The sequence below is a fragment of the Hesperophylax consimilis genome, chromosome 15 (assembly GCF_061612785.1).
Source record: "Hesperophylax consimilis isolate HC1 chromosome 15, BYU_Hcon_1.0, whole genome shotgun sequence".
NCBI lineage: Eukaryota > Metazoa > Arthropoda > Insecta > Trichoptera > Limnephilidae > Hesperophylax > Hesperophylax consimilis.
This window is the reverse complement of record NC_142850.1, coordinates 26,737,714-26,765,483: the sequence shown is the minus strand read 5'-3', so window position 1 is coordinate 26,765,483 and position 27,770 is coordinate 26,737,714. Positions and strand designations below refer to the sequence as shown.

The 27,770-nt window shown below is 36.2% G+C and overlaps 1 protein-coding gene across 1 annotated transcript; it reads left to right on the top strand.

The window, feature by feature from the left end:
• The first annotated feature begins 392 nt into the window (after window positions 1-392).
• LOC149417576 (uncharacterized) lies at window positions 393-5,700 on the top strand. The gene is made up of 3 exons (XM_089640093.1): window positions 393-775; window positions 3,313-3,801; window positions 4,947-5,700. Exons 1-3 carry the CDS (start codon window positions 425-427, stop codon window positions 5,430-5,432), a joined length of 1,326 nt encoding a protein of 441 aa, XP_089496219.1. The 5' UTR covers window positions 393-424; the 3' UTR covers window positions 5,433-5,700.
• The last annotated feature ends 22,070 nt before the right edge of the window (window positions 5,701-27,770 follow it).

Genomic DNA, 27,770 nt, shown 5'->3' with positions numbered 1-27,770 from the left:
TGGAGCCGCGATGAGAGACGTTATTTGAATGTTTGTAATAATACTGTGTTATCGTAATTATAATATGTTGTATACGGGCACAAGACGAACGCTAAATGTTGTACCTACCTTCACAAAATCATACTGTGAAATCAAAGCTGCAGTGAAAAACATTTTTTTGAAAGTTTGGAATATTGAAGTGTTGCCATAATATGTTAAATACATATTTTATTTTAAATATATATGGGTACAGGAAAAAGTTCGAACGTAGTACCTACCCACACCTATACAAATCACACTATTCCGTCATGAGAAAGGAAGAAATTATTTGAATGTTTGGAAAATAGTAGTGTTGCCATACCGTAGAAATTAATTACAATTTTTAAACAAAATAGTATTGTCATAGGTACCACTTATAAACTGTTTATATGAGGCTACTAAAGTAATGACGACTAATTGGCAGTTAAAATGGGGTGACAAAATAACGGTGAGGTTTGCAGAACTCTACAAGAAAGCAGAATGTTTGTGGAACACGGAACTTCCCTCATATCAACACCAACCGACGAGGAAAAGGGCACTGCTGAAGTTAATAGAGCAACTGAGAGTCGACGGGATGCAAATTAAACAAGTCAAGCAGAAGATTAAAAATATTCGTTCGAGTTACTACAAGGAACTGTATAAAATAGAAAAGTCGCAGAGCGCTGGAGCTGCCGTGGTATATCACCCGTCGATGAAATGGTTTGAGATTTTAGACAGCTTTATGCGAGTGAGAAAGACTGCTGTGCAACCAAACTCGGTGAGTGAATTTATTAAGAAATTATTTATAGTTATCAACTATTTATTTTAGATTTTTTAAAATGTGTTTAATAATATTATTATAACAAAAAAAAACAACCCATAAAAACAAGTTTTTTTTTTGGTTTGACTGAGGATTGAACACTTTTCCTCAGGGACTGGGGTCAACAACGCTCACGAACACCTCGAATTCTAATTGGATTGTACCGACACTTATTCCGTATATTAACTGCTTTAAATTTTTTTATTATTTAATATCATGTCATCCAATTTTAGAATAATGCGTGTGTACGCGCGAGTGTGTGCATGAGTGCCACCAAAAGTTGATAGAATGTATTGTCATCGACAAGGAATCAATCTGCCGAGTTTCAGCTCGGACGGATGTCGGGCAGTGGGTTAATTTCCACTTCCAAGATTGCACTTCATTAATTCAAGATCATTGTATTAATTCTCTATAATAATTATTACGCGTGACAGCTGTTTCGCCTTCTGAAGGCATTATCAACCTGATGGCGAAACAGTTGTCACGCCTCATAATACAGCACATACACGGCAGAACTTGTTTATTAATTAACTGTTTTTATAAATTGAATAATAATATTATTGAATACATAAAAGAAAACTTGAAATTAAAATAAGGTACGTAGAGAAAAAATATCCTGTTAAAAAAGTGATAGCATGCCAATTTACTGATAAAATATTAGTCAGTCAGAATATATCGAGTTCACGTGTTTTTTCCTAATAAATATCATGACGGAATGCGACAATATCAGTATTTGTAAGAACACATGTTCTGCCGTCATCATAAAGCATCGCTTTTAAATGATACTTTTTTATGAACTCATTCGTTAAAGGCCCGCAGTCCCGTTTTTAACAGGAAAACGAATAATTTGACCAGATTTTTATTAATAGCCATTAAAATCGCTTGACAAACGGAGTTATTCGGGCGTCAATAATTGAATTCTTGAAATGTTCAAAGCCTTATGCAAATTAGTTTAAATGCCAATCAAAGTTAACAGTATTTTACATCTGTAAGTTTTCTCAATATATGTAAGTCATTAGAAGGTTGTGGGAAAATATTTCAAAGAGGGTTTTTTATATTTTTTTGCTTATTAATTATATCTGCATTGATATTAATATATTTTTTCTTATTTCTAATATTTCAGTTTCTTTTAATCTGCGATACCTTACAACCTGTATGAAGTATTTTTAACCCCATATTTACCTAGCTTTCTAGGAAATGATGGTGCGAAACTTTTAGATTTATTCATTGTTTTTGTGTTTAATTCGTAGAACTCCATTTATTCTTTATAAAAATTTAATTAAAATCAAATTTTAATAAAAATAAGTTCTGCAAGTATTTTTTGGTTTTTATTATTATTATAGCTGTTTCGGCTTTCAAGGCCATTTTAAAACTGTGGTTATAACCACGTTTAGACGACTTATTTATATGATTCTATTTTAAAGAATTGTATGTTTAATTTTATTTAGGTATGTGATGCATAAATAGTAATAAAAAACTTAAATATTAATCTAAAAATTTTATGTGAATTTCATGGTATTCACAGAAAATTCCAGATAAGCACATCACTAGCACATGTGGAGTAACAGGTCCCCTTGTAGGGACAACCGTTGAAGATTAAAACATTTCACCAATATGACGGCCGGCGTGGTCTAGTGGTATACGCTTTTGACTACAGATCCGAAGGTCGCGGGTTCGAACCCGGCGTGCGCAAATAAATTTTATTTGATTAATTTGTGTTATTTCACAATTAATTAATTTAAAATAATATATAGTATATTTGCGGCACGTTCCAGAGTGGAAGATACTCTCAGTATCGCCCTGGTGTAAGACCACCATTCAGAATTGAAACGTTGCTTGAAATGGCTTTAGCCGTGTTTGGTGACCAGATCTGAATAGCCAGGTACTTCCCCACCTTCTTCCCCATCTCCCTCCCCTCCCCAATACCCTCAGCCTCACAACATACCCCAATTGGGGATGCCATAGTCTCACTGGCTCCAGACGGGAGCAGTTGGGACTCTTGTGCGGTAATACTGTAAAAAAAAAAAAAAAATCCTGATTTGGGAGTCGTTTTCCAGGAATCAAATTTCTATTTATGAAATATATTCTGGTCCAAAAACCTTTAACTTCCCTCGGGCCACTTGAATACTTTTTCACCACTTTTACATCTTTTTATGCCACTGCAATGTGCAGAAACCGGCGCTTTGTCAGCCATTTCGATACTAATAACATCTGACTGGCGAAAGCACTTAGCCCCTATTAAAGGAAAACGACAATCGAGATTTACAACCAACGCCATTTTATGGAATTTTAAAGAATTTTTCCTGCAATCTGTGGCACTAACTTGTACCCTACCGTATAATATTGGCACGTCATTTCTCAAATAAAATATTTTTTGGTATTTTTGGTCGCTACAGTCTTTTAAGTTTTCGGTATTCAGTTACGCTCATCCCCAGAATCTCTGCATTTTCAGAAGTGTCCTTGCCTCTTAAAAGAAATATAGATTTTTTTTCTAGCTAAACTGCCCCCCTTCGTTTGTGGAGTTTCCAGAAACCGTCCAGGATTCATCGGATCCACAGCGTAATCCTCAGGAAGTCACCGTTTCTGTAAACGCAGTCAGTAAAGTTAATTCCGTCGACTCTCCTAAAATGGGAAGGCTCCCCAAATGGGACGACGAAGAAACCTTCAAGTTCGTGGAACTCTACAAAGAAGCTGAATGTTTATGGAACTCTGAAATACCGCAGTACCGCCACAAACCGTCAAGAATAAAAGCCATAATGGCTATTATCGAAAAGATGAACATGGAATTGACTATTCAAGAAGTCAAATCAAAAATTAAAAATCTGCGTTCGACATATTCCCAAGAACTCTACAAGATAGAGAAATCCAGAACTTCTGAAGATTTAGAACCATATGTCCCGATGATGAGATGGTTCTATGTGATGGATTCTTTTGTTCACGTGAGAAGAGTCGTTGGACTCGTGAGAAGGGGTGAAAGCACATCGGTAAGTAATCAACATTATATTTTTCATCGTTTGGTTAGAGAGATGAGAGTGGATATAATATAAAGTATAATATTTTATTAAACAGCATTCGGTGTTAGGTGCGTATAATAAACAAGACAAAATTTTCGCTAGCCCAGCCTCGAATTACGGGAAAGAAACAAAGCAACGGCAAGCATAAGCAAACAGTTCGTGCAAAAGTTCCAATCATTTGAAGTGTATGCAAGCCATTTTCGCATTATACAGTTTTGCCGTCTTAATTTATTTGCTTACTTGTGCAAATTTAGTTCGCGCAAATTAACTTTCGTGCAAGCCGTTTGCGCGGTATAATGTTTTGCAATTATAACGTGCATGCTTACTTGTGCGAATTGGAGTTTGCGCAAGTAAGATTGAGCATGTAGACGGAATTTAAAACATATATTTATTTTTTGAAGATATGCTTGTAGCATTATTCACGTAGGTACCTACTTACAACTGTATTAACCAATCAAACTGAACATTAGTTAAGTTAAAATTTGGCCTATCTCCAAATTCTCTGCATTAACAATCAAGGCCTCGCTCGGCGGTGCACTTGTTAATCGATACTTTTTTTAATATCAGCGTTGAACTGTCAACGTGACGTATGCGTAGTTTTTGTTGGAATTTTAATTAGATACTAAAAAGTTTTTGATATTTTTTATAGCAATTGGCATTGATCCAGCGCTTAGTGAAAACATGCTGGTGAAATTAAATATTCCTTCGCGAATCGATTATTTTCCAACAAATACTTTCTTAATAAACTTGAAAAATAAAATGCACATTCCATGGTATTTACTTCGTCATGCATTCAAAAATTGTTCTACTTCAATAATGTTTATCTTTACAATTAGATGAACTCATCAGAACCAGCTAATTTATAATATTAATTTTCCACCTTTCCAAACACTTTTTTCGTATAATACATTATCGTATAATCTGTTATATAGGGTATCCAGGGTCAAGTGCAAACTTCTAAGGAAAAATATTTTTGGATGAAAAAATAAAAAAATTGGGTTGTAAAAAGTTTTTTTTTTTACTTCTACCATCATGTAGAACCACTTCCCGAAGTTAGCGCACTTTACCCCCCCGACATCCTGTATATGTCAATAACATTGGGTACTTTTTTTCAGAACCAATCACAATCCACAATTCCCGTTGATTTCGAACAAGATAATTGGGAAGTTTGTTATGTTGACTCTAATAAAAACATTAAGCAAGAGTCATCGGATGACTACCTTCTTTCGTCTGTTACCCAAAAAGAGACTGATCCCATTGAAGACGCAAATCGGCATACACCTACAATTTGTAACAACTCTCCCCCTATTGGTACAGATGTATTAAGTAAGCATGGAGGTGTTAAAAAGCCCAGGGTGGAGGTTCCTACCCCTGTCAAAGAAAATGAGCCAATTGAAGGGGTTGATTCTAAAGACAATGAAAACGAATATCATGTCTTTGGAAAACACGTAGCGATGCAATTGATGAAATTATCGACAGTGCAGTTTGTTCTAGCTCAACAGGAGATCCAAGCAGTTTTGACCAAGTGCAGATTAAAGAGTCTGAAAAGAAAACGAAAATCGTCATCCTGTTCAAAGAGTTCTGATGATTCCGATTATTGATTTATGTGGTATAATTATTTTAAACAGTTTGAATCTGCCCTTACTGCGGCGCTCAGTGACTTTTTGGAGAAGGGACGCTAGACAATGGATTTGATAAATCCTTCTCCTCAGGTTAATTCACCAGATATCAAAAGATGGGATAAAATCTCTTGTCTATATTGTATGCAGATTATATACCACTCTTACAGATATGTATAAAATCTCTGAACTATATTGAATGCACACTATATACCACTCTTTCAGATATGTACAAAATCTCTGAACTATATTGTATGCAGATTATATACCACTCTTTCAGATATGTATAAAATCTCTATGTATAAAATCTCTGAACTATATTGTCTGCATAATAAATACCACTCTTTCAGATATGTATAAAATCTCTATGTATAAAATCTCTGTACTATATTGTCTGCATAATAAATACCACTCTTTCAGATATGTATAAAATCTCTGAACTATATTACTGCACACTATATACCACTATTTAAGATATGTATAAAAACATCCAGCATATTGCAAAAAAACACAAGTGATGCTTTATTTTTAAAGTACATTTAAAATTTTAAATACGTAATTTTCTTGACATGTTTTGTCTGGTTTATTTTTTCTCTCCTTTTCTTTTCCTGTATTTGTAATCAACCGTTATTTATTTTTTACATATAAGCTAAGCACCTTTCTGTAAATTATTACCTTGGGTTTGTGCTTATACATATATCCTTGTTTGTTATCTCTTGTTGTTTTTTCTGCTTAATCTCTCTGTTTTACTTTTGTACTGTATTGTGTGTAAAACTTATATTTTGACATCAAAATATCTATGTAAAATTGTACTTATTACATCCCACCTATGTATTGTCAGTTTTTCCCGTCCTAAAATGAGTTTTGTAACTCATCGGAATTGCCTGGCAAGAAATCAAACTGACTGATGATTGAACCTATCAACACGCTAACACCTAAGTCAAATCCTTATTGGATAGTACTGACATTTTTTGTGTATTAACTGCTGTAAATTTTTTAAATTTAAATTTTTTAAATTTAGGAAATATCTCTCGATCGGATGTCAGGAATTGGGTTAATTTCCACAGTGTGAATTATGTGTTCCTTATGTATATATTTTTGTTTTTAATAAATTGCTGCATATCATGCAAGAAATACTGCGTTTTTATTTTGATTGGCAAGGCTTAAAATATATATTTTTCTTATTTCTCTTTTATGGAAGCAATACATAAAAGTTTATAAGTAAGCATGAATATAATCAAACATAATGTTTCAATTCGGATAAAAACAAATTCAAAAGATACAGAATTTTGTCGTACCTCAATAACACCAAATCAAACAACAATAACATTAACAATAATTATTATCTGTTTTATTTTTCTCTCTTATAATATTTTGTAACATTCTTTAACAATCGGTTCACAAAAATACTACGTCAAAAACACGTGAACACCTTGGCATAGGTTCTCATAATGAGGTGTTCACGAAACATTATAAATCATTTACAGAACAAATTATCATGCTTACTTGCCACTCCATAACATTATACACACACTCTATATACCTAAAGAATGCATATATGGAGAGTAATAATATTATACACACACTATATATACCTATATAATTAAATAATTAGTCGCCTTAAATATCAATGCAAATTGAAAATATCTCCCGAGTAAAAATAATAAATGCCGCCAACGCTTTGCATAAAACCTATTGATGTATAATACTAGTTTAGCCCTGTCTAGTTAAATTCATTTTAAAAATGACACCACATATCGTACGTCACAAATATCGAGATGAACTTAACAACCCAACTCTGTTTAAACTTTTTGTACAAGCGTTCAAACTCGTAAGCGAAACCAAGTAACAGCGTTCATTTTTTTACCGAGGTGTTGTAATTTGAATACAAAGCCGTCACCAAACCAACATTTTTTTGCTAAACCAGGTCTGAATCAGGTAAAGGACTAATAAAGTTTTGGATTCGGTACACTACATATTGAACTAAAACGGGAAACGTACACATATTTATTATTGAGCAGAAGTTTTATGAATTTACAAAATTATTTATACAAAATAGTATATAATTATTAGAGATGTGCCGATTATGAGTTTCGCCGACTAGCCGACTAGCCGATTAGTCGGTTGTAATAAGACCGACTAGTCGGCTAAGCCGATTACGGTTTGAAGCAGAAGCTTTAGTCTTCTTACATCATAATTTACCCTTAATTAAAAAATATAAGTAAGTTATAAAAAATATAAGGAGATTATGATATTTTTGGTTGTCACAATTGTAACTTTGATTTGATTAGATTGTGTAGGTATGGTTATAAGAAATATGTTTTTTTCATTTTTTTTTTTTTTATCAAACAGTTCATGTTTAGAATTTTTGGATATATATAATATACATATATTACTGTGCATCTTGTACATACAATCTTGCTTTAATACATATAACTGAGTTTGTTAATTTAAAAAATCTACTTTTTATTTTAATAATAAGAAATACTTATAAATGTTCATTGAAGATAAGAAGATATTATGTTGTTTTTTATGTTAATTAGGATAGGTACTAATTTTGTTCAATAAATGTCATAATTATGTTTTCTTTACAAGCAAGTAATTTTAAAAACTGATTACCAAAGGAAAGATTGCTTTACATTTTTTAATGTATAAGACTGATTATAAAATAAAAAAAAATATATATAATAAAGGTTTTTATTTCATGTAGTTCCCCGCATTCATATTATTGAGAAATACATACAACGTAAGAAGCCGGATAGTCGGCGCTCTTTGCCGATTAGTCGCCGACTAATCGACGACTACAATAGTGGCCGGATAGTCGGCTTTACCGACTAGTCGGAACATCTCTAATAATTATCAAAGAAAGCGTTTACTTTGTGGCTTGACACTTTAATCAAATGAAAAGTTATTTTGTTTTTAACGACTTTGTTAGGTTTATAAACGAAGTACCAAATTTCGGTTACGTAACGAACCGTTTTCCTTTAACGGGCCGCTATCCGTTCGTTATCTTATTTTGCGTTCTATAAACATATTTGCATTACTAGCGGTCATCGGTTACATTTAGTCCGAAAGTTTTTTTACTGGCAATGTTTTTGGTAAATAATTGTCTGTGATACTATTTTCATCTATGGCATATCTTTGGATTTAGTCAGCTGTCAAATGGCTGTCAAGATCGTTGCCAATCGTTGTTAAGCTATAAGTTTAAATAACTTTATAAATCTTCAATATACATCAAAAATAAGTAAGTTTATATTTATAATACAGTGGATACGAATGCATGTAGTGTTGATCAACATTATTTTGTAGTTTTATGTGCGCGTAAACTAACCTACGTATATTAAAAAGGTTGACATATTTTTACACTATCGTGATGTGGTTTTAATGAAATTATTGTAATTTTTCAGAAATAAACATGAACAAAAGAACGAAGAGCCGAAAATTCACCACAGAAGATCTCTACAGACTTCTGAATTTAATAGAAATAACGCCGGCATTAACCTGCAAAAAAACAGACGCCGTCACAAATGCGTCAAAGGAAACAAAGAAAAGAAGATACCAACCATCCCACTTGAGCAAGTGCTGTCACCCCCTGTTGCTTGTGATGTTATTTCTGATCTCGAGGATCTTTGAGGCCCTTCAACTATTTGATTTTTAGTCTTTTATCGTTTCCTGTCCAATGCTACGTCTATTCCCTGCATCCAACACGAGTCGATGATCTTCTATCTTCTACAATTGTATCTTACTTTAGCGTTTTATCGGCACGCACATTGTACAACACTTTCTTTTAAAATATATGTTGATTAAGATTTATTTTCTTCGCTTGTATACTTTGTATTTGAAAATAAAAAGTAAGTTTATTGAAGATGAATTATTTTATTATATACAATTAGATTACCCGGAGGAGAGGGATTTCAAGTGAGTATCGAATGTAACATTCAAATTTGAACTATTTTTAAGGCTAAATTAATAGGGGTATATAAGGTAGAGAATTTTTCTTTTAATAAAACTATAGTCTGTCTGAAATAATATATTTCTTTATAAAAATATGAGCCATGCTGTAATTATATTATAGCATTAGAAGTAATGTGAAATATTGGATGAAGAACAGCATTTTACAATATATGTATTTAGAAGTAATGTGAAACATTGGATGAAAAATAGCATTTTATTTATTGTTGTTATACGCCCATAGGGGCTTTTACATAGATTATAAAACAATATTATATAAGTTATCGAGGATTACACATACATAGAATTTATACCAAAAGTTATAAAAGTGAAAAATTTTAAGAATATACAAGTAGTTTTTGAAAAATATAGTCCAGTCTATGCATAAAAACACGCGGTTGTCTGCGTCTTGCAACTTCGTCTTCACTGCTGCTCGATGAACTATCTTCGAGAATTATCAATCGCCCATCTTCACTTTCACTGCTCGATGAGGAATCCATTGCACAAACACAAATTATATAGTAATATTATTTCAAAAATAGTGCACGGTTCCAAATAAGTGAGCGCCGGGAACAACTACTGATAACAGAACTGTCAAAAAACGTCAGCATATGAACAGCAAACGGATCGTTATCCATTTAACTGCCCGAAATCAGTCGGTAAAGCGTTAACCGCTACTTAACCGACCGGTAGCCTGGCGAATGTTTATAAAACGGCGAAATCAAGCAGTAGACCAAATATTTGTTAAAAATGGTATCAAGCGTGACTAACGGATGGTTATAAATGGTTATAAAACCGGCCCTAAGACAGCATTATAAAAAACTAGTCTAGGTACAAACATTAATAAGGTTTTTTTTTTTAATTTCATTAAAATCAAATTTAATAATATAATTTATATTTACAGAATCAATCGAACTATACCAAAAAACACTTAATATATATATACATATATCAAAAAACATCTTACTTATTTTAAAATAATTAAAAAAAAATTTATAATGCATGATATATGTTCATAATTAAATTCATATGTAACTTTGATGTAATATTAATTTTCTTATAATTTAATTATAAATAATATGTAAATGAAATCCTCAGCATGGGAGATCCCAGTGAGGATATCATTATATCTATTTGTTACAAAAAAAGATAATAAAACACTGATTATTATTATTAATTATTAAGTTATAACTAATTTATTATTAACTAATTTACCAACACTACCTACTCTAATTTGTAGGATTCGACAAAGTGTTGGTATAGATTATGCTTAATTCTATAAATGGAGTCAATTAATAAATCCATAGTACCCCCATACTTGTTGCCCAGATCATGCATCCTATTGGTCAGTGAGTGTGTCTGATAGTTGGTCGTGTATGTATTGCAGAAGAATGTTATATTTAATTATATTTATATTCATAGGCATTATAAAATAATTTGCAAAATTAATGCCTTAACACAGGCTAGCCTAGTGCGACGGGTTATGAGAAAACTCAACTTATAACTTTGCATTTCTATTATTTACATATTACCTACTGTATATATATATATTTATAAAAAAATATTCTTTTACGTACTTGTCTAATTTATAAACCACGGTACACTTTAATTAACATTTGGAAACGGCACGATGGTTAGTTGATATATTATTAGTTTGTAATTACGTACAATAATTATCTTTAAATATATTTAAGTTATAAATAAATATATTACGATAACTTAACCTACGGCTCAATTTAATAAACTCTTTTTTTCTTTTCCATTTGATTTTGGGGTTTTTAGATATCGCCAGTGGTGGCTTGTAATTTTTAAGGGAGTGCTGAGATTGAAAATACGACCTTTTTTAGGTTTTTTTTTAATTTCAAAAAATTTTTTGGTATTTTTTCAATCTTAACGCTCTAGCTCACTTAGTCACGAGCTGCCACTGGAAATCGCAGATTTTCCCTACATAATGTCGGCCCTGCCTGTAAGATAACATTAAATAAATAATAAGGGAAAAATACCACAGCCTGTGAAAGACATTTTCCAGCTTTTGACGTAATTACTCGATGACGCATTTTCTCCCTCAGATTTATTATTATTCATATGTAATGAACCGTAGAAAGCAAAGCGTTTTCTCTTTTTTTTTCTTTGTTTTTCATTCATTTTATAAAATTGATAAACACGTGACGTCCAATAATTTATGTGGACCGATTTACTGAAGTAAAAATCGCTGTGCAATATGTTCACTTGTTCCTATCCTGAACGATATTAAATATTCTAACTCCTCAGGCTAATTTGTTCGGTTTGGGGGAACAAACAGACTAGCTGTTTGTTCGGAACGTTTTCCGAACAGCTCATAAATATGGTCTCATAGAAATCGTTGTACCGTCATAGTTAAAAATATAAACTAAACTGTTTAATAATAATAATATTTGGCTAATTTATATAGCGCCGTTTTCGTAAGATATCACCTCAAGGGCGCTGTACAAATATATTTCTTAAATAGTTAATACTAGAACTACTGACTTATCTCTAAGACTTATATCTAGTGACTTACGACTAAGGCCTATAACTATAATCTTAACGACATATATACGAGTATTTACATATTTAGCAACTTACAACTAAAATTAATATTAACAATCTAATCTCACTAACGCCAGAAGAAGAAGGAAGTTCTATTATATTAAGGTGTTTTTATTGTTAGCTGGATATATATGTTAAATGAATGAAATTAATGAATGAAATCAATGAATGAAATCAATCGTCAATCTTAAACGCATTTATATGATTCATCTGCCAACAAAGAAAACACCAAGCTTTATATTCAAATATAGAAGTTAACCACAGAATAATGAAGGCGATGCACTACGTAGTAATTTAAAATCATATGTGTTTTTGGTTTGAAAATTTGGTCGCCTAGAAATGTTTCAGATGCTTTAATTAAATACTGCGAGTAGAATATATCCTGGCCTTTGAAATAATGGAGTATTTTTTATATAAGTCTTTTTATAAGTCCATAAAAAATAATGTATAGGCCTATGAAAACTGCATTAAAGTTCAAAATCTCCTACTTACGAAACCATTTTCGGTTATGGTTTTATTGTATAATGTGGAAAATTAAGTTATTTATAAAATGATCAAAAAACATTTAAATATTTGTGCCTGAACATCCACAAAATAAAATAAAAGGCACTTTTTGGCCATGTTTTTTTCTTGCATAAATCAAAACAGGTGGATGGTGTGAAGCGGGAATTTAAGCCTTATCGCCATCTACGTAAGGTGTGTTATTGATAGCGGCTCGATTAAAAATATTACACCACGTAGTGCATCGCCTTAAAATGTACTATTTGAAACCAAAGGTTCCGACCGCAATTGGTGAAAAATATATGAAACACGGTAAATTTTTTAAGAATTATCTTTTATGTGAAACGAAATAAAAGTGAATACATTTGTGTAATAAAATATGTTTTTTTCGGTAATTTTCGATCAGTGTTTAGTTTTCAATTTTCCGATAATTTTCTAGAGAACTTAATTTTCCACTTAATAAATCCGCGACCGAAAACATGGTTCGTAAGTAGAAGATTGGAAATATTAACGCAGTTTTATTGGCCTGAGACTTATATTTTTCTGGCTTATCAACAAAATTCTTGATTATTTAAAAGTCCAAGATGCGTTCTACGCAGCAGTATTTAATTTGTAGCAGAAGAATCCAGATTAATTCATTAATAATAAGCAGCTCGACGCTACGTACTTGCTACTCGCTACTTAGGTACGTACTCGCAGTCGAAATCAAAACAGAGCAACCTACGTACTACAAGCACCTACTTGTCTATTGACGACAATAATATCGCAAGTCCGTCTTTCACATTACGAGAACTCGCCAGAAGGTTCGAGTCTACCGCCTAGGCATAATTGCCGCGCCGTCGAAACTTCGTGAAACACACAGACTGTGGGAATGCCTAGGATTTAGTTGCCATCCATCTACCTACTGTTGCCGTCGGCCGTGTAGTATAAATATGCCCGACGCAGCGAGTCAGTCAGTCAGTCATCTATCAGCCGTCAGTTTAATCAACGAGTGATCACCCGCGCTCCTCTTACTAGCGCGAAGGACAACGTACCCGTCTTCGCCCGTACTATCATGGACTCTATTGGGACATCATCTTAGCGCCTTGTCCAGATCGCCGTCCCTGGCAAGCGCTACTCGGATTACAAGCGCCCTGGTTCCAGCGTCTCTGACCAACGCTTCTTCCACGCCACCATGACCACCACGAGGACACGCAGCATCTTCACTGGTCTACGCCGCTCCCGTTCAACCGCCTACAAGGTCCGCCGCACCTTCGGCCTTCCGTCAGCACTGGAGTATTGATTCCCCAGATCGCCAGTGCCTGACAGTCATCGAGTCCCGGTCACCAGCGCCCGGCGTCGACTCACTGACCCGCGCTTGACCAGCACATCACCTCAGCAACCGGAGTAGTCAACATCTGTCCTACATCATCTCCTCGTCACGGCAACTGACTCATTAAACACAGTGACCTTCACCACACGCTTTTTATTTCGTGCCTTCACCATTGATCCCCAAAGTGGTGACCCCGACGTGATCCTGCAGCCCGACGTGATCTGCGGCCTGACGTAATTCTGCAGCCCGACGTGATCTGCAGCCCGACGTGATCTGCAGCCCGACGTGATCTGCAGCCTGACGTAATTCTGCAGCCCGACATGGTTAGAACATGCTACAATTTTGCTCCGCAATCTATTATTCTAAAATCGGTTCCGGTCAAGATTTCTACAAACGTTAAAGCGCCACCAGGTGTATTTTTTTACGGGCTATCCGCCTGTAATACTTTTTTTCCTGTGATTGTGTTTCTTTAGTTTTATAATAGTATTTAAGTGTCAAAAAACTAAAAATCTGCCCTAGTGGTGGTTTCTACCACATCCCCGGTATCCACTACCGATACTGGGTGAAAAGTTTCCATCTGAATCGTCTTGTTAAAATTCCCGGTGCTTTTGACACTTTTTTCTGAGTTTCTATAGTGATTTTCTTTTTATGTGCGGTGTTCCTCATCGATATACGATTTAAATGCTCAGTTATAAGTGAATCTCGACGACACATACTTTATTCGACGCAGAATTTTTTTCTGCGTCTAGTGATCGTCGTGTTTTTTTCTGTGGGTGTTATACTTTTTCTGCTAGTATTGTTTTTGTGTGCGCCACGTGTCCATTTATTCTGGAACATTCCACCACAATTTACTGACAGTGACATTTCTTTTTTCTAAAATTTTTGATAATCATTCTGGAGTGGAGGTCTAGTAAAGTGTGAACATTTGAACATTAAATCTAAATTTCTGTTTCCTTTCGGGGAGGGATACTAAATTTTTATACTCTCAGTCAAATTTTGTCCCTAAAAAATATTTTGTACCCATAAAATTAACATTTCTACACATCTAAAGGCAGTTTGAACAAAAAAAATTCCCCATTTTTTCCCCCTTTTCAAAATCTGGGGTAAATTTACATTTACCCCATTTTTTCGTGAAAAATGCCGTCAGGCACAATTTCGTCTGTAGATTCAGATGGCGGTTCTGAAAATCCAGTTTTACCTATGGGGGAAAGGGAAAAAATTATGGAACAAATAAAAGTCTTACTTAATCCTGGATCACCAAGACCCGGGCCTTCTAGGGTTCGGAAAAGGTACAAAACAAAATCCCAGAGGGACAAATCGGTTATTGACACTGATAGTGAACTGGGAACCAATCAACCACCCACTCGTCCCAATCCATTCTCGTCGGATAATCATGAGATGCCTTCCATTGTGCCCTCTACCACCCCTAATGTGGAAAACAAAAAACGCACTCGTTATAGCGACTCCCCGGGTAACCAAGAATGGAAGGCCATCCCAGCCTTGGATAAGTGCCAGAAAATAAGAGCAGTTTTGATGGACGGCACCAATAAGTTAAATAAGGCGGACAAAAGCCTTATCAACACCACATTAGACGACTTGATGTCGGATATCACCAGACTGATGCTTGAGTTGAATACGCTCTCCACCAGGTCTTCTACCATTGATGAGATGCTTAGTGCACAGTCGACGCTCTCCACAAAACTGGATCAAGCTATTAAAAGTCGCACAGTCAGTTCTCACACTCCCATTCACAGGGAAACACTTTCCTACGCAAATGCTGCGGCTGGAATGCCAGCATCCAAAAAGATAGTTGTTAATGGCTTTGAGCGTCCAATTCCACAGAAGCCACTAACGGTCTTGGTTTATCCGCAAACTCCAGAGGGTAAAACATCGGAGGAAACCCTCAAGACCCTGGAGAAAATTTTGAACCCGAGGAAGGACGACTTCCAAATCGTACGCTCCAGGAAGATCAAAGGCGCTGGCATGGCGTTTCAAGCCAAGGACATCAAGGGACTGGAAAATATTAAAAAGGCCGAGGCAAAACTAGTGGCAAGTGGTCTAAAGATGATCAACCCTCTAGGCCGTCTTCCGAAAATCGTTATTTATAATGTTCCTAAATGTGAACAATCTGCCGACCAGGAGCTTTTCTCCGAGATCTACGCGAGTAATTTATCTGGCCAGACTTCTTTGTCTTTGGAGGATCACCTTCGGACCATGCGACGAGTTTCGCTCTTCGGAAAACGGGACATCCCCACCATGAATATGGTGGTGACCTGTCATCCAGCTGCTCGAAAGGTCTTACTAGACAGCGGAATGTGCTTCCTTGGGTGGAATGCCTGTCGCACTCGCGATTATACAGGCGCGACCAGATGCTTTAAGTGTCAACAGTAAGGTCATATTAGTAAGTCCTGCTCTCAGGAGAAAGAAACTTGTCGCCACTGCGCCGCTGTGGGACACAAACATGAGGATTGCCCCAAGAAGGCACTTCCCGCTGTCTGTGCCACTTGCACCCGTTTTAGGAAGACTGCTGATCATCCTACTGGGGATAGAGACTGTCCTGCACAGCTTGGAGCCATCAATGCACAAGTTAGAATGACAGATTATGGCTCCTGCTAATCTCCTCTCCCTAGGTCAAATTAACTTGCAGCGATCCCGGATGGCCACCCTGGACGCGCAGCGGGTCATGTCTGACCTCAACATTGACATCTTGCTTATTCAGGAGCAGTACACCTGGGAAGGTAAAACACCAATTGAATTTCCGGGAGCGGTACTCGAAGTCGGCTCATCGCCGGGGGCGGGTGTTCTAGTCAATACATCATTGATCAGCCCCCTCCTTTTGGCAGGGCTGTCTAATGAGTACCAAACCTGTGTATGTATTAAATTTGCTGACACTGAGATCTATCTGATCTCAGTCTATTTTAAATGGGGGAATCCGGTAGAACCACATATCCTGAGTCTGACGCGCGCCCTAAACGCGCTTAAAGGGGGTATCGTAGTTATCGGAGAGGACTTTAACGCTCGCTCTCCTCTTTGGTTTGACAATAATAAAAACCATTCAGTACGATCACGGACTGACGCCGTTGAAGACCTTATTGCTGCGCAAGGCCTTTGTATCGTTAACGAACAGAGTTCGTTCTTTACCTTTTCAAACACAATGGGAGAGAGCAACATTGATCTAACTCTTTGCTCTGGATCAGTTGCGGCCAGGATATCTAAATGGAGGGTCCATGAATGCGCAATAGTCTCGGATCATAGATTAATCACATTTACAATAGGTGTTAAGAAAACTGAAACTCCGAGATCCTCCTGGAATTTCAACACCTCTAGGGCGAATTGGCATAACTTTGGGGAGGCGCTACGAGATACATTAAGGGATTTTCATCACGTAGCAGCTAGTGATCCGGACAATTTGGGGAACTTTTTCAATACTGCCGTTGTATCTGCGGCTGATTCCTCTCTGGGCAGATCAAACCCAAAGACGAAAATTAGAACGCCGTGGTGGTCACCTGAGCTGACTTCGCTAAAGGGGGCCTATAAAGGAGCCTATAGGGCCTTGGGACTGTCCAGGAGGGGATGCTGTACGGAGGAGGAGACAGCTACCCTTCAGGCAGCTCTCAGAAGATCCAGGGCAACTTTCAAACAGGCGGTTCTCCTTGCGAAACGAGCTGCTTGGCATGACTGGGTTAATAATGTGGGAAACGCCAACCCGTAGGAAATCCACAGTGCAATTGAAAAATCCGGAAAAGGATCGGATCGGTTTTTGTCTAGTCTCATTGGGATCACAGAAGGTAGGAACGCTGAGACGATAGATGTGGCCTCTACTCTCAATACACTTTTGGGCAAGTTAGTTCCTGTAGAATCAGTAATTGGGGAAAATGACCACCATAAACAGGTTAGACTCCTGGCACAGCTTCCACCTAGAGACCTCGCCCAAGAGGATAGAGTCATTCCAGTCACTAGAGCAGAAATCGACCTAATAATTAAGGGTTTGGGTCCTAAGAAGGCACCAGGGCATGACAGACTTAATGGCGTGATAGCGAAGCAAGTCTGGATCCACGCTAGGGAGGAGCTCTTCCAAGTGATGGAAACGTGTTTGAGAAGAGGAATTTTCCCTTCTGAATGGAAGAGAGGCGTGCTCAGGGTCATACCAAAGGGGAACGGTAAGCCACTAACTGATGTCAAGGCCTATCGGCCCATCACCTTACTTCCAGTGCTTGGCAAGATCCTGGAAAAACTTATCCGGCATAGGCTACAACAATCACTCTCCCCGTCTAGTGATCTCCAATTTGGCTTCGTCTCCGGTAGATCCACCGTGCACGCCATTTCGTTTGCGCTTAACTGGGTGAAGGTTTGTACAAAGAGGTATGTAGTTGCAATCTTCCTTGATATTACTGGTGCCTTCGACTACGCATGGTGGGACATGATACGTATCAAGGTTAAAAATAGGAACTGCCCAAAAACCCTATTTAAATCAGTAGACAACTATTTATCGGGCCGAACTGTCATTATTTCTCATGGTGACACTGTTATTGAACGCGAGACCGATATGGGGTGTCCTCAAGGCTCCGTCCTAGGTCCTAAATTTTGGAATATAACCTTCGATGACTCCTCTAGGTTACCCTTACCTGAAGGATGTATCATGATCGACTATGCGGATGATAAAATGTATCTTGTCTCTGGGGACAGTAGAAGAGAAGTCGAACGTAAGGCTGGTGAAGGTTTGGACACCCTCCTTAAATGGGAGGAGAGGAATAAAATGACCTTCGCTCCCCAGAAGACTATGGGCCTCCTGATGAAGGGTTCTTTCAATAAGACAAGAAACCCTACCATCCGTATGGGAGACACTACTATCAAATTTGTGGATAACGTTAAATATTTAGGTGTCACTCTAGATCGATCGTCCTCCTTTCTGGCTCATGTCAAAGATGTATCCTGCAGGGCTCAATCGCTGTTTCTGAAGCTTCGAAGAATCTCCACGGCAGAGTGGGGACTTCGCAGACCGGCTTTGCACGCTCTCTACAAGGGGGTATATGTTGCGCAAGTCGCATATGCCGCCTCTGTTTGGGAGCATCGCCTGGATAACTGCTTAATACTTCTTGCTCTCACTAGGGGTCAGCGCACTCCCCTGCTGGCACTATCTGGGGCATATCGAACCGTTGCTTCGGACGCTTTGCCAATTTTGGCTGGTATATTACCAATCGATCTAGAAATTAGGGAGGTGTTAGCGAAGCAGCGATTAATCCGTGGATCCCCGGCCAACCACCTTGGTGTCGTCCTGACACCGGGTGGACCAGGAACTCTCCCAGGACTGCTCCGAACGATGAGGGACCTGTCGCTCAAAGAGTGGCAGGTCCGTTGGGATAGGTCGAGCAAGGGAAGATGGACCTTCTCCTTCTTCCCTTCAGTTAAACTCAGAATGGAAGGGGCCTTCCTCAAACTGGACCATCACGTTACGCAGCTCCTTTCAGGACATGGGGAATTCAGGGGAAGGCTTCACAGCCTTGCCCTGTCCACCCACCCCAATTGCGCTTGTGGCAATAATTACCAGTCGGCCGAGCACATTCTGTGGCACTGTGAGATTTTGAAGGATGCCAGAGACGAACTGATTGACGGTCTGAATGTCCCCATTAGACCGGTGTGGAACACCGATCTAGTTTCTAACAGTGTGAATTTCGAATGTTTGAGGAAGTTTACTAGGATCTGGGTTGAGAGATGGCCTGTGCTTAGAGTCGTTGACTAGTGTAATAATTGGGAACCCCCGGTGTACTGCTCCTGCTCCATGACTTATTCTTTTACAACTCTTTCATTATTGTATATGCTATTCTGTTTTTCTTATTTTATTATTCTTATCTTATTTCTTTTTTTTACTGTACCAACTGTTGCAGATGATTTCCATTCGTTTATATTTTGTTTTTTTTAATTAACTTGTCTTGTACTTTTTAATTCTTATTTTCTGTTTTCTTTTCATATGTTTATTTTTCCCTGTCTAAGGTTTACACATTGTTTTTCTTTTTACAGACACTGTAAGCACTCTTATATATCTGTGTTTACTAATTATCTCTCTTACTTTACTTTGTTATCTTATTCAATACTTACTGTCCTCTTTACAGACCATGCAGATCTTATTTTTACACCTTTACTTTTGTTTTTACTTATTTACCGTTGCCCTTAGGTGGCACTTTTTGGATTGATTATTGTTTTTCATTTTTCCTCTTATTTTCTCTTCTTTTTACATGTATTTTTTCCGGTTTTCTTTTCTTTTTTTTTAGTAACAGCAACGAGTTTACAGGCGAGAACTGAACTCCGTTGTCTGTTTTGTTTTGTTTATTTTCCCCATTAGGGGTTGGATAACGGGCCTCGTCCCCGCATGCACGACTGGAGCTTCTTATTATTCTTTATTACCGGGGTACTCCGCCAATCACCTGCGCCACCCCTGATGAGCGTTGGTGGTCAGAGGGGTGACTGTGCGGGCTGGGGTAACCTCCACCCTGCCTCCGACCTCCTGACGCTTCTTTCCCCTAGGTTCTTTAGGGTTTTATCCCTCTTTTTCCAATACTTATCTTCAGGGCACCACCGGGTGGTCGGCTAAGGGGTGTGGAAGTCCTGACCTGCACCAGTCGCCCCAACCACCACCAATTTCTCAACAGGACTGCCAGTCGTGGTTCGGCGAAACTCCCCCTTCACTCTATTGTTTACTTTACTTTTATGTGTTTACAGGTACTGGAGTGTGGGTCCCCTCCACCAACTATCTGCCTGACACTTAATCTTGATTGTTTTGTTGTTTATTTTTCTGTGTTGTCCTTAGTTTAGTACTTGTAAGCGCTTGCATACCGCTTCATAACACCGTATGCGGGGACTTTGAAGGCCTAGCTTCATTTATATAAATTGTAGAGCCTTTTATTCAAAAAAATTAGATTCATGCGAGAGCTCCGAAGGGGTGACCATAAGTCACCTATACCGGGGTGGGACAGGGTGGGTGTACCTTCAAAGCCCGACGTGATCTGCAGCCCGACGTGATCTGCAGCGTGACGTAATTCTGACTAAATTCCCCAAAAATTAAAAAAAATATTTATTTATTCTGGGTTTTTACAGACGATCTCACTTACGTGAGAACAATCCAGTTATAAAAACTTAGTTAACCTACAAATGGGTACAACAATTACCAAAATCTACTCAGCCATAGGACACATTAATTTTCATATACTTACCTAAATAAAGATTAAAATATAAAACAAATAAAAATAAAAATTAAAAATATATATGAAATAAAAATATTACAGAAAAGTAAGAGACGCAAGTGATACATAATATAATCAGTGCAACATATTATTTAACAATAGCAGAATTTTTTTTCTGAATCCATATAAATTATCGACAAAAATATCTACTTCAGCACACTCAATCTTATTATACAGTCAACACATTTGGGTCAGAGGGCTAAAATAGGCGATATTATTTTTAAAAATATTCAGATGAAAAATGGTATGGTGTCTTAAACAATGGGAATTGGGGACATTTATTTCAATATTGCTAAGACATAATGAGGTATCAAGATGGCCGTGGATAATTTTATGCAAACATATTAGGTCAGTCAATTGCCTTCTTATTTTAAGTGTATTAATCTTAAAGTATTCACGACGTGCGTCGTATGATCTAAGATCGTCATGTAGTCCACATCTAAAATATTTCTAAGCCTTCAAATTTTCAAACCAAAAACACATGATTTTGTATTACATAATTTGTAGTGCTGTTCCTTAACAACAATTATCAAATCGTGCAACTATTTTATTTTTTTTTGGTCGCTGAAAACCTAAGGTCAGTATTTTTAACTCAAGAAAATTCTTCTTATGAAATGTTCTATTTTCTTCATATACAGAAAATGAACACGATTATCGCATGAGTTAGCTAAAAAATAATGCTCTAAGAATGTTAATTTGAACCCATTGCCAACTGGGATTCATCCAACGCATACAGAATGCAAATGATCCTACCCATAATCTATAATAGGCAAGCATCACGCATCTCAAACTGTGCAGCACAGTCATTCCTCTTTTTGAATTTATTATTAGCGAATGAAAATAACTTTTATCAGCAACTGTCCCGATGATGGACACTGTAAGACTGTCTGAAAAGTTGGCTCGAGAATAGGAGAGAAGCACAATACTCAACAGTGTAACTATTCCAATAGTTTTGAAATACAACTTAATTCTACATTTATCTCAACCGTAGCGACTGAATAAAATGTTGGGATAGTCTTGGCTAAAACCTATAATTTATTAGTGTATCCATTACACGCATTTCGAAAGCTTACATAAGTGTAATCCTTGTTATACAATCGAACATCATACTTGTATATCAGCTGGCGAACGACCCGGTTCAAACTTTGACAGATAAAAATAATTTTAGAAGTGTTACTACATAATACAGGATCAAGCTGGATACAAGCGAGTATGTAAGTACTCCAATAAATTAAAAATAAGAGGTTGCTCACAAGAATGCAGGTAAGTAAAATAATAACAGCGTATTTTTCACAAGATGTATATTTATGTCTGAAAAACTCAAGCCAACGAACTCGTGTTCACAGTCACGAGGGTCTGTTCCTCGAAACAGTAGAGATTAGTTGCATTGGCTAACAATTTTTACAGTGCTCCAGGAAATAGACCTGTTACAATAACTAAATGTACATAAATAAATATTTTATCAAAAACACATATTCCTATTACTCTTAATCTATAAGTTATAACAGAATTCATTCGACTCTTTTAGGGAAGTTTATTTACTATTTAGAAACTAGTTTCAGATTTCTTCTTTTATATTTATTTAAGTACCAACCTAAAAATATAAAATGTCTATGTTAACTTTTCTTGTTAATTTTACCCATTTTTATGGCAATAAATACTGTACAATAAGTTTCAAAACGACGACTGCCCGAAAAAGGCAAACAGTTCCTAGTCAGTAAGTCAAAAAATTCAAACCTAATAATTTTGTGCCTTAAAATAGTTAATGGTTTTTGTACTTTCTTTCAATTTTTCAGGAACGAAGAACGGTTCGAACGGTTCCTTCGGTTCATCGCGTGGCCTTTTGATAAATTTCCAAATGTCGCGCACCACACATTGGAAAATTCTCTACGAGATATTACACATAGTATTGTTATATTGTCATTCTCGTAGATACATTATAGCTTTGCAATATAAAAACCTTGAACACCGATGCAGGTACTTCAAAGCAGAACAGATTTATATTAATCTTATCTCAAGTTATTCCGGGAATTATTGCCATTTTTGAATCACAATATATTATTTAAATGCTAATCACTTTATATATTTGAATATATTTTGATAAAACTTATATTATAAAATCGCATGATTGTTGCTATTCAAAACTCTACGTAACATAATAATGAACACGCACCCTTGAGGTGATTTTTTATTTGTATGATACTAAAATATTTTTCCAAAGAAGGATATTTATTATCCCGTACAAACAATTCAACTCTTTTTATATAAAAAAAACCTTAACACGTTGGAATGTTGGTTGAAAAAAGTTATTATCACTTAAAATCACGTAGAATCACCCCCCCAAGTTAGTACACTTTATCCCCGGACACCCTGTATATACCTACAACAACTGTAAAATATATATACTTACTGGGAAATTTATAAGCGATAAAAATAAAAATAAATGTACAAAATAATTAAGTTTAGCGTTTAGAGAGGGTTAGGTTAGGTAAAGTTAGGTTCGGTTGGGTTAGGTTACTTTAATCCTTGAATTTTCCCTAGTGATTTTGAAAAGGTTCGATTAGGTTAGGTTAGGTTAGGTTGGGTTAGGTTAAGTAAGGTTAGGTTACGTTAATCCTTGCATTTTCCGTAGTGATTTGGTAAAGGTTCGGTTAGGTTAGGTTAGGTTGGGTTAGGTTAGGTTAGGTTACGTTAATCCTTGCATATTCCGTAGTGATTTGGTAAAAATATTTAAACGTTTCCATTTCTTTTCCGGACTTTTACAGAACTGTTTCAGTAAATGCCGGTCAATCCAAGATTTCCATATTTCCGGGCATTTACGAACATAATATAATAAGCAGTTGTGAGTTTTGCCACCCTACACGTTGGTGAAAAAAAAATAAAAATTTAAAAATACGTTGGTTGCTAGTCCATCTTTTGGCCGCCTGCAGAGATATGTATGTCAAGCTCTAGATCTAGATAATAAGAAGGATTCAAGGTCATTCTAGAAAGACTTTCTTTATTCGGTTACGGAAAGTTTGGAATAATGGATTGTTGTGGCTAGAGCGGCATTTGTTTTTATTTGTCGGATATTTCCGAATTTAAAAATGTCACGCGATTTTTGTTTTATATTAGCAATTTGACGGCCGGCATAGTCCAGTGGTAACGCATTGGACTGCCATTCCGAAGGTCGCGGGTTCGAACCCGGCGTGCGCAAATAAATTGTATTTAATTAATTTGTGTTATTTCACAATTAATTAATTAAAATAATATATAGTATATTTGCGGCACGTTCCAGAGTGGAAGATACTACCAGTATCGCCCTGGTGTAAGACCACCATTCAGAATTGAAACGTTGCTCCAAATGGCTTTAGCCGTGTTTAGTGACTAGATCTGAATAGCCAGGTACTTCCCCACCTTCCTCTTTCCCTTCCCCACTTACCTTCAGCCTCACAACATCCCCCAATCGGGGATGCCATAGTCTCACTGGCTCCAGACGGGAGCAGTTGGGACTCTTGTGAGGTATTCACTATAAAAATAAAAAAAAAATTGTTTTTTATTATTCGGATAAATTCTCTGGAAGGAAACTTTATTTACTTATTATTACTAGAAAGTTTTTTAAAACTGAGGAATGTTCTCGAAATTTCTCTAATCAAACGGCGAAGCACCACGAACTAATCATGTGTTTTTGGTTTGAAAATTTCAACGCTTTTTAGATGCTTTAATTAAATAATGCGAGTAGAATACATCTTGGCCTTTGAAATGGTCGAATATTTGTTAATATGTCTTTTAAGAGGACGCTACAAGCCAAAAATGTATATATTCTTGGTATACCTTATATCGTAGGTAATAGGCATTAATATCGCTTGACAAACGGAGTCTAGAAACGTTCGATTTCAAGCAAAAAACTGGTTTTTATTTATTTTGTAAATAATTTTATAAGAAAGCACAAAAGTTAATCAAGTGAAACTGTCACAGATAATCTTAGCTATAATACTGTATTTTTTTAAAGTGTTTTCCTTTATGAGTTCATACATTACTATAGAAAAAAAATAATTTTTTGCATTTATATTTTTTAGTGAGTAATTTATTTTTTATTTGTATTCTACTCAAACGAAGCGATAGGAAAACTTTTAATTTATCTAAAGCTTTTTTTGGTATTCATAATGTACCCCAATTCGTTATAAAGATTAAACAAAATAGTGATTTGGCATTAAGCTTCGCCTTAATAAGCCGAGAAAAAAATAAGGCCTATAAAAACTGAGTTCAAAATTTCCTACTATGAACCTATTTTCGGTTAAAGTTTTATTGTATAATTTGGCAAATTAAGTTTTAAAGTAAATTAAATGTTTATATAGTAATGTCTAACTTCGCAAAATAAAATAACACACTTTTTGGTGATGTTTTTTCTTGCATAAATCAAAACAGGCGGCTAGTGTTAAGCGGGAATTTAAACTTTATCGCCATCTATGTAAAGAGTATTATTGTTAGCGGCCCAATTACAAATGTTACCCAACTTGGGAGGTGAGTTCAATTTGAGAGACGGGTTTGAGTACCGCCGCCCCGGCAACTATTCATTGGATAACCAACACCTCTGCCATAATGTAAACAAATGGTGCATCACCTTAATACATATATATAAATACGCACATCCTTAATTTCATCAAATTACAGTTGTTAAGTTAGTTACATTCAGTCTAACCCGCAAACACAAAATGGTAGACAATTTCAGAAGCGCCCCGGTGACAGGACCACTATTCAGATTAGAAATGTTGCTTAAAATTGCTTTTGCTGTGTTTGGTGAACAGGTTTGAAAAGCCAAGTGCTTCCCCATCTCCCTCCATTCCCCACTCACCTCAGACCTACAACATATCCCAATTGAGAATGCCATAGATATACTGGCTCCGAAAATTCGAGAGCAGTAGGGACTCTTGTGCGCTATTCTAAAACATAGCTATTTAAAAGAAACCGTTTGTATTTTAATTAATAGTCACGGACAGTTGTTTTACAGAATAGGAACAGTAATTCATCACATTTCAAAGTTAATATTTAAGCTCCGATCAAGATGGTAGTCGTGTTGGATAGTACCTTTTTACTCCGCCAGAGTTCGCATGAGAAAAAACATTACGCGAAGTCTACTGTTCACAGAACGACTGGTTCATGTTCAGTGAAACAACTGGCCCATAATGGAATTACAACAGAACTTATTAATTATTAACTTTAGAATTTTATGAATTATTGAAATTCTGTGATACAATTGGGCCGTTATCTAGAATGCAAAAATTATGTCAGCAATTTGTCATTCCTATCTATAGGTACCCACCAAAGACTTGGATATCTTGATAATTACGATTATTTATTATTTATGACCTGCATTCAGGATTTATTAATTTAGTGGGTATATATTAAATGTGATTATATACCAAGATAACATGTATTTATATTACAGAATAAATAATTACATATGATAAATAATTACTATAAAAGATTAAAAAATGATTCAAAGCCATAACATGTATTATCTTTCCAATGCATGTAGGTTACTCATAAATATACGAATTCGAATGAATTATGAATAAAAGCAATCTATATGCTTTCTTTGTAAGCTTTCTGTAAGGGATAAAAAAACTCGCCAATTTCCAGCACAGTAATTAAATAGAAAGGAACCTTTGATAATTTCCAATTTATTAAGGTTTGGCTTTTGACTGAAACCTGAATAATACAGGTAATATTAAATTCGATAAGGTTCTACCTTTTTTTATAAAAGTCAGATGAAATCTACTGCAATTTTGTTAAATATACTTGACGAAAGCACTTCGTTTTATTTTTACAAAATAATTAGTATAGTATTCCCAGGCAGAGCTCGTTACCACCCCATCAAGAAGCACTCGAAAGGAACGTACGTCGTAACTTGCTTCTTATAATATTGATGGAAGACAGTGACCATTCTTCTATAATTAATGAAACCATTACAATATAATAAATTTACATTAAAAAGGTAGAATTAATAACCTATATATCGATGATTCAGATATACAGGTGTCCGGGGGTAAAGTGCGCAAACTTCGGGAGGTGATTCTACATGATACCATAACTTTAATAAAAATAACTTTTTAACTTGTACTATCATGTGGAATCACTACTTGAAGTTTGTGCACTTTACCCCCCGGACGCCCTGGATAATATTTTGTTGGCATGCATAATATGTGGAATCGAAATAAAAATGAGAGATAGTACGATAATTTTATTATTTATCTCTAAATAGTATAAAATAAATGCGCTATCCGCGTTTGTCTGTTATAACTATCTGACTTGCAACCGGCGTTGCTTGGAGACTTTACTCTGCTTTCTATAAATATAATATGCATGTTTTATATTTATAAACCTTCGGGAAGAAATTTTGTAAATGATAGTAAAAACTCTATCGAAATCCGTCGCATATTTTAAAAGAACTAAGGGCACAAACATACAGACGCGGACAGCGACTTTGTTTTATACTATTTAGACATCTCTAAATAGTATAAAACAAGGCTGCCCAACCCCAGGCCCGCGGGCCACAATGTGGCCCGCGAACGAATTATAAGTGGCCCGCGTGAACCATTTTCAAAAAACCCGCCAATCCGCCGATTTGAAAAAGTGTCGCGGGCCCGCGGTAAAACAAACAATGCAGCTTGCACGCGGTCACCAGTGTTGCCAACGAAGGCGATTTAGGCGATAGGCTACTCAGAACGAGAATCAGCGACGAAAAAATCTAACCTGTTGAACTTACTT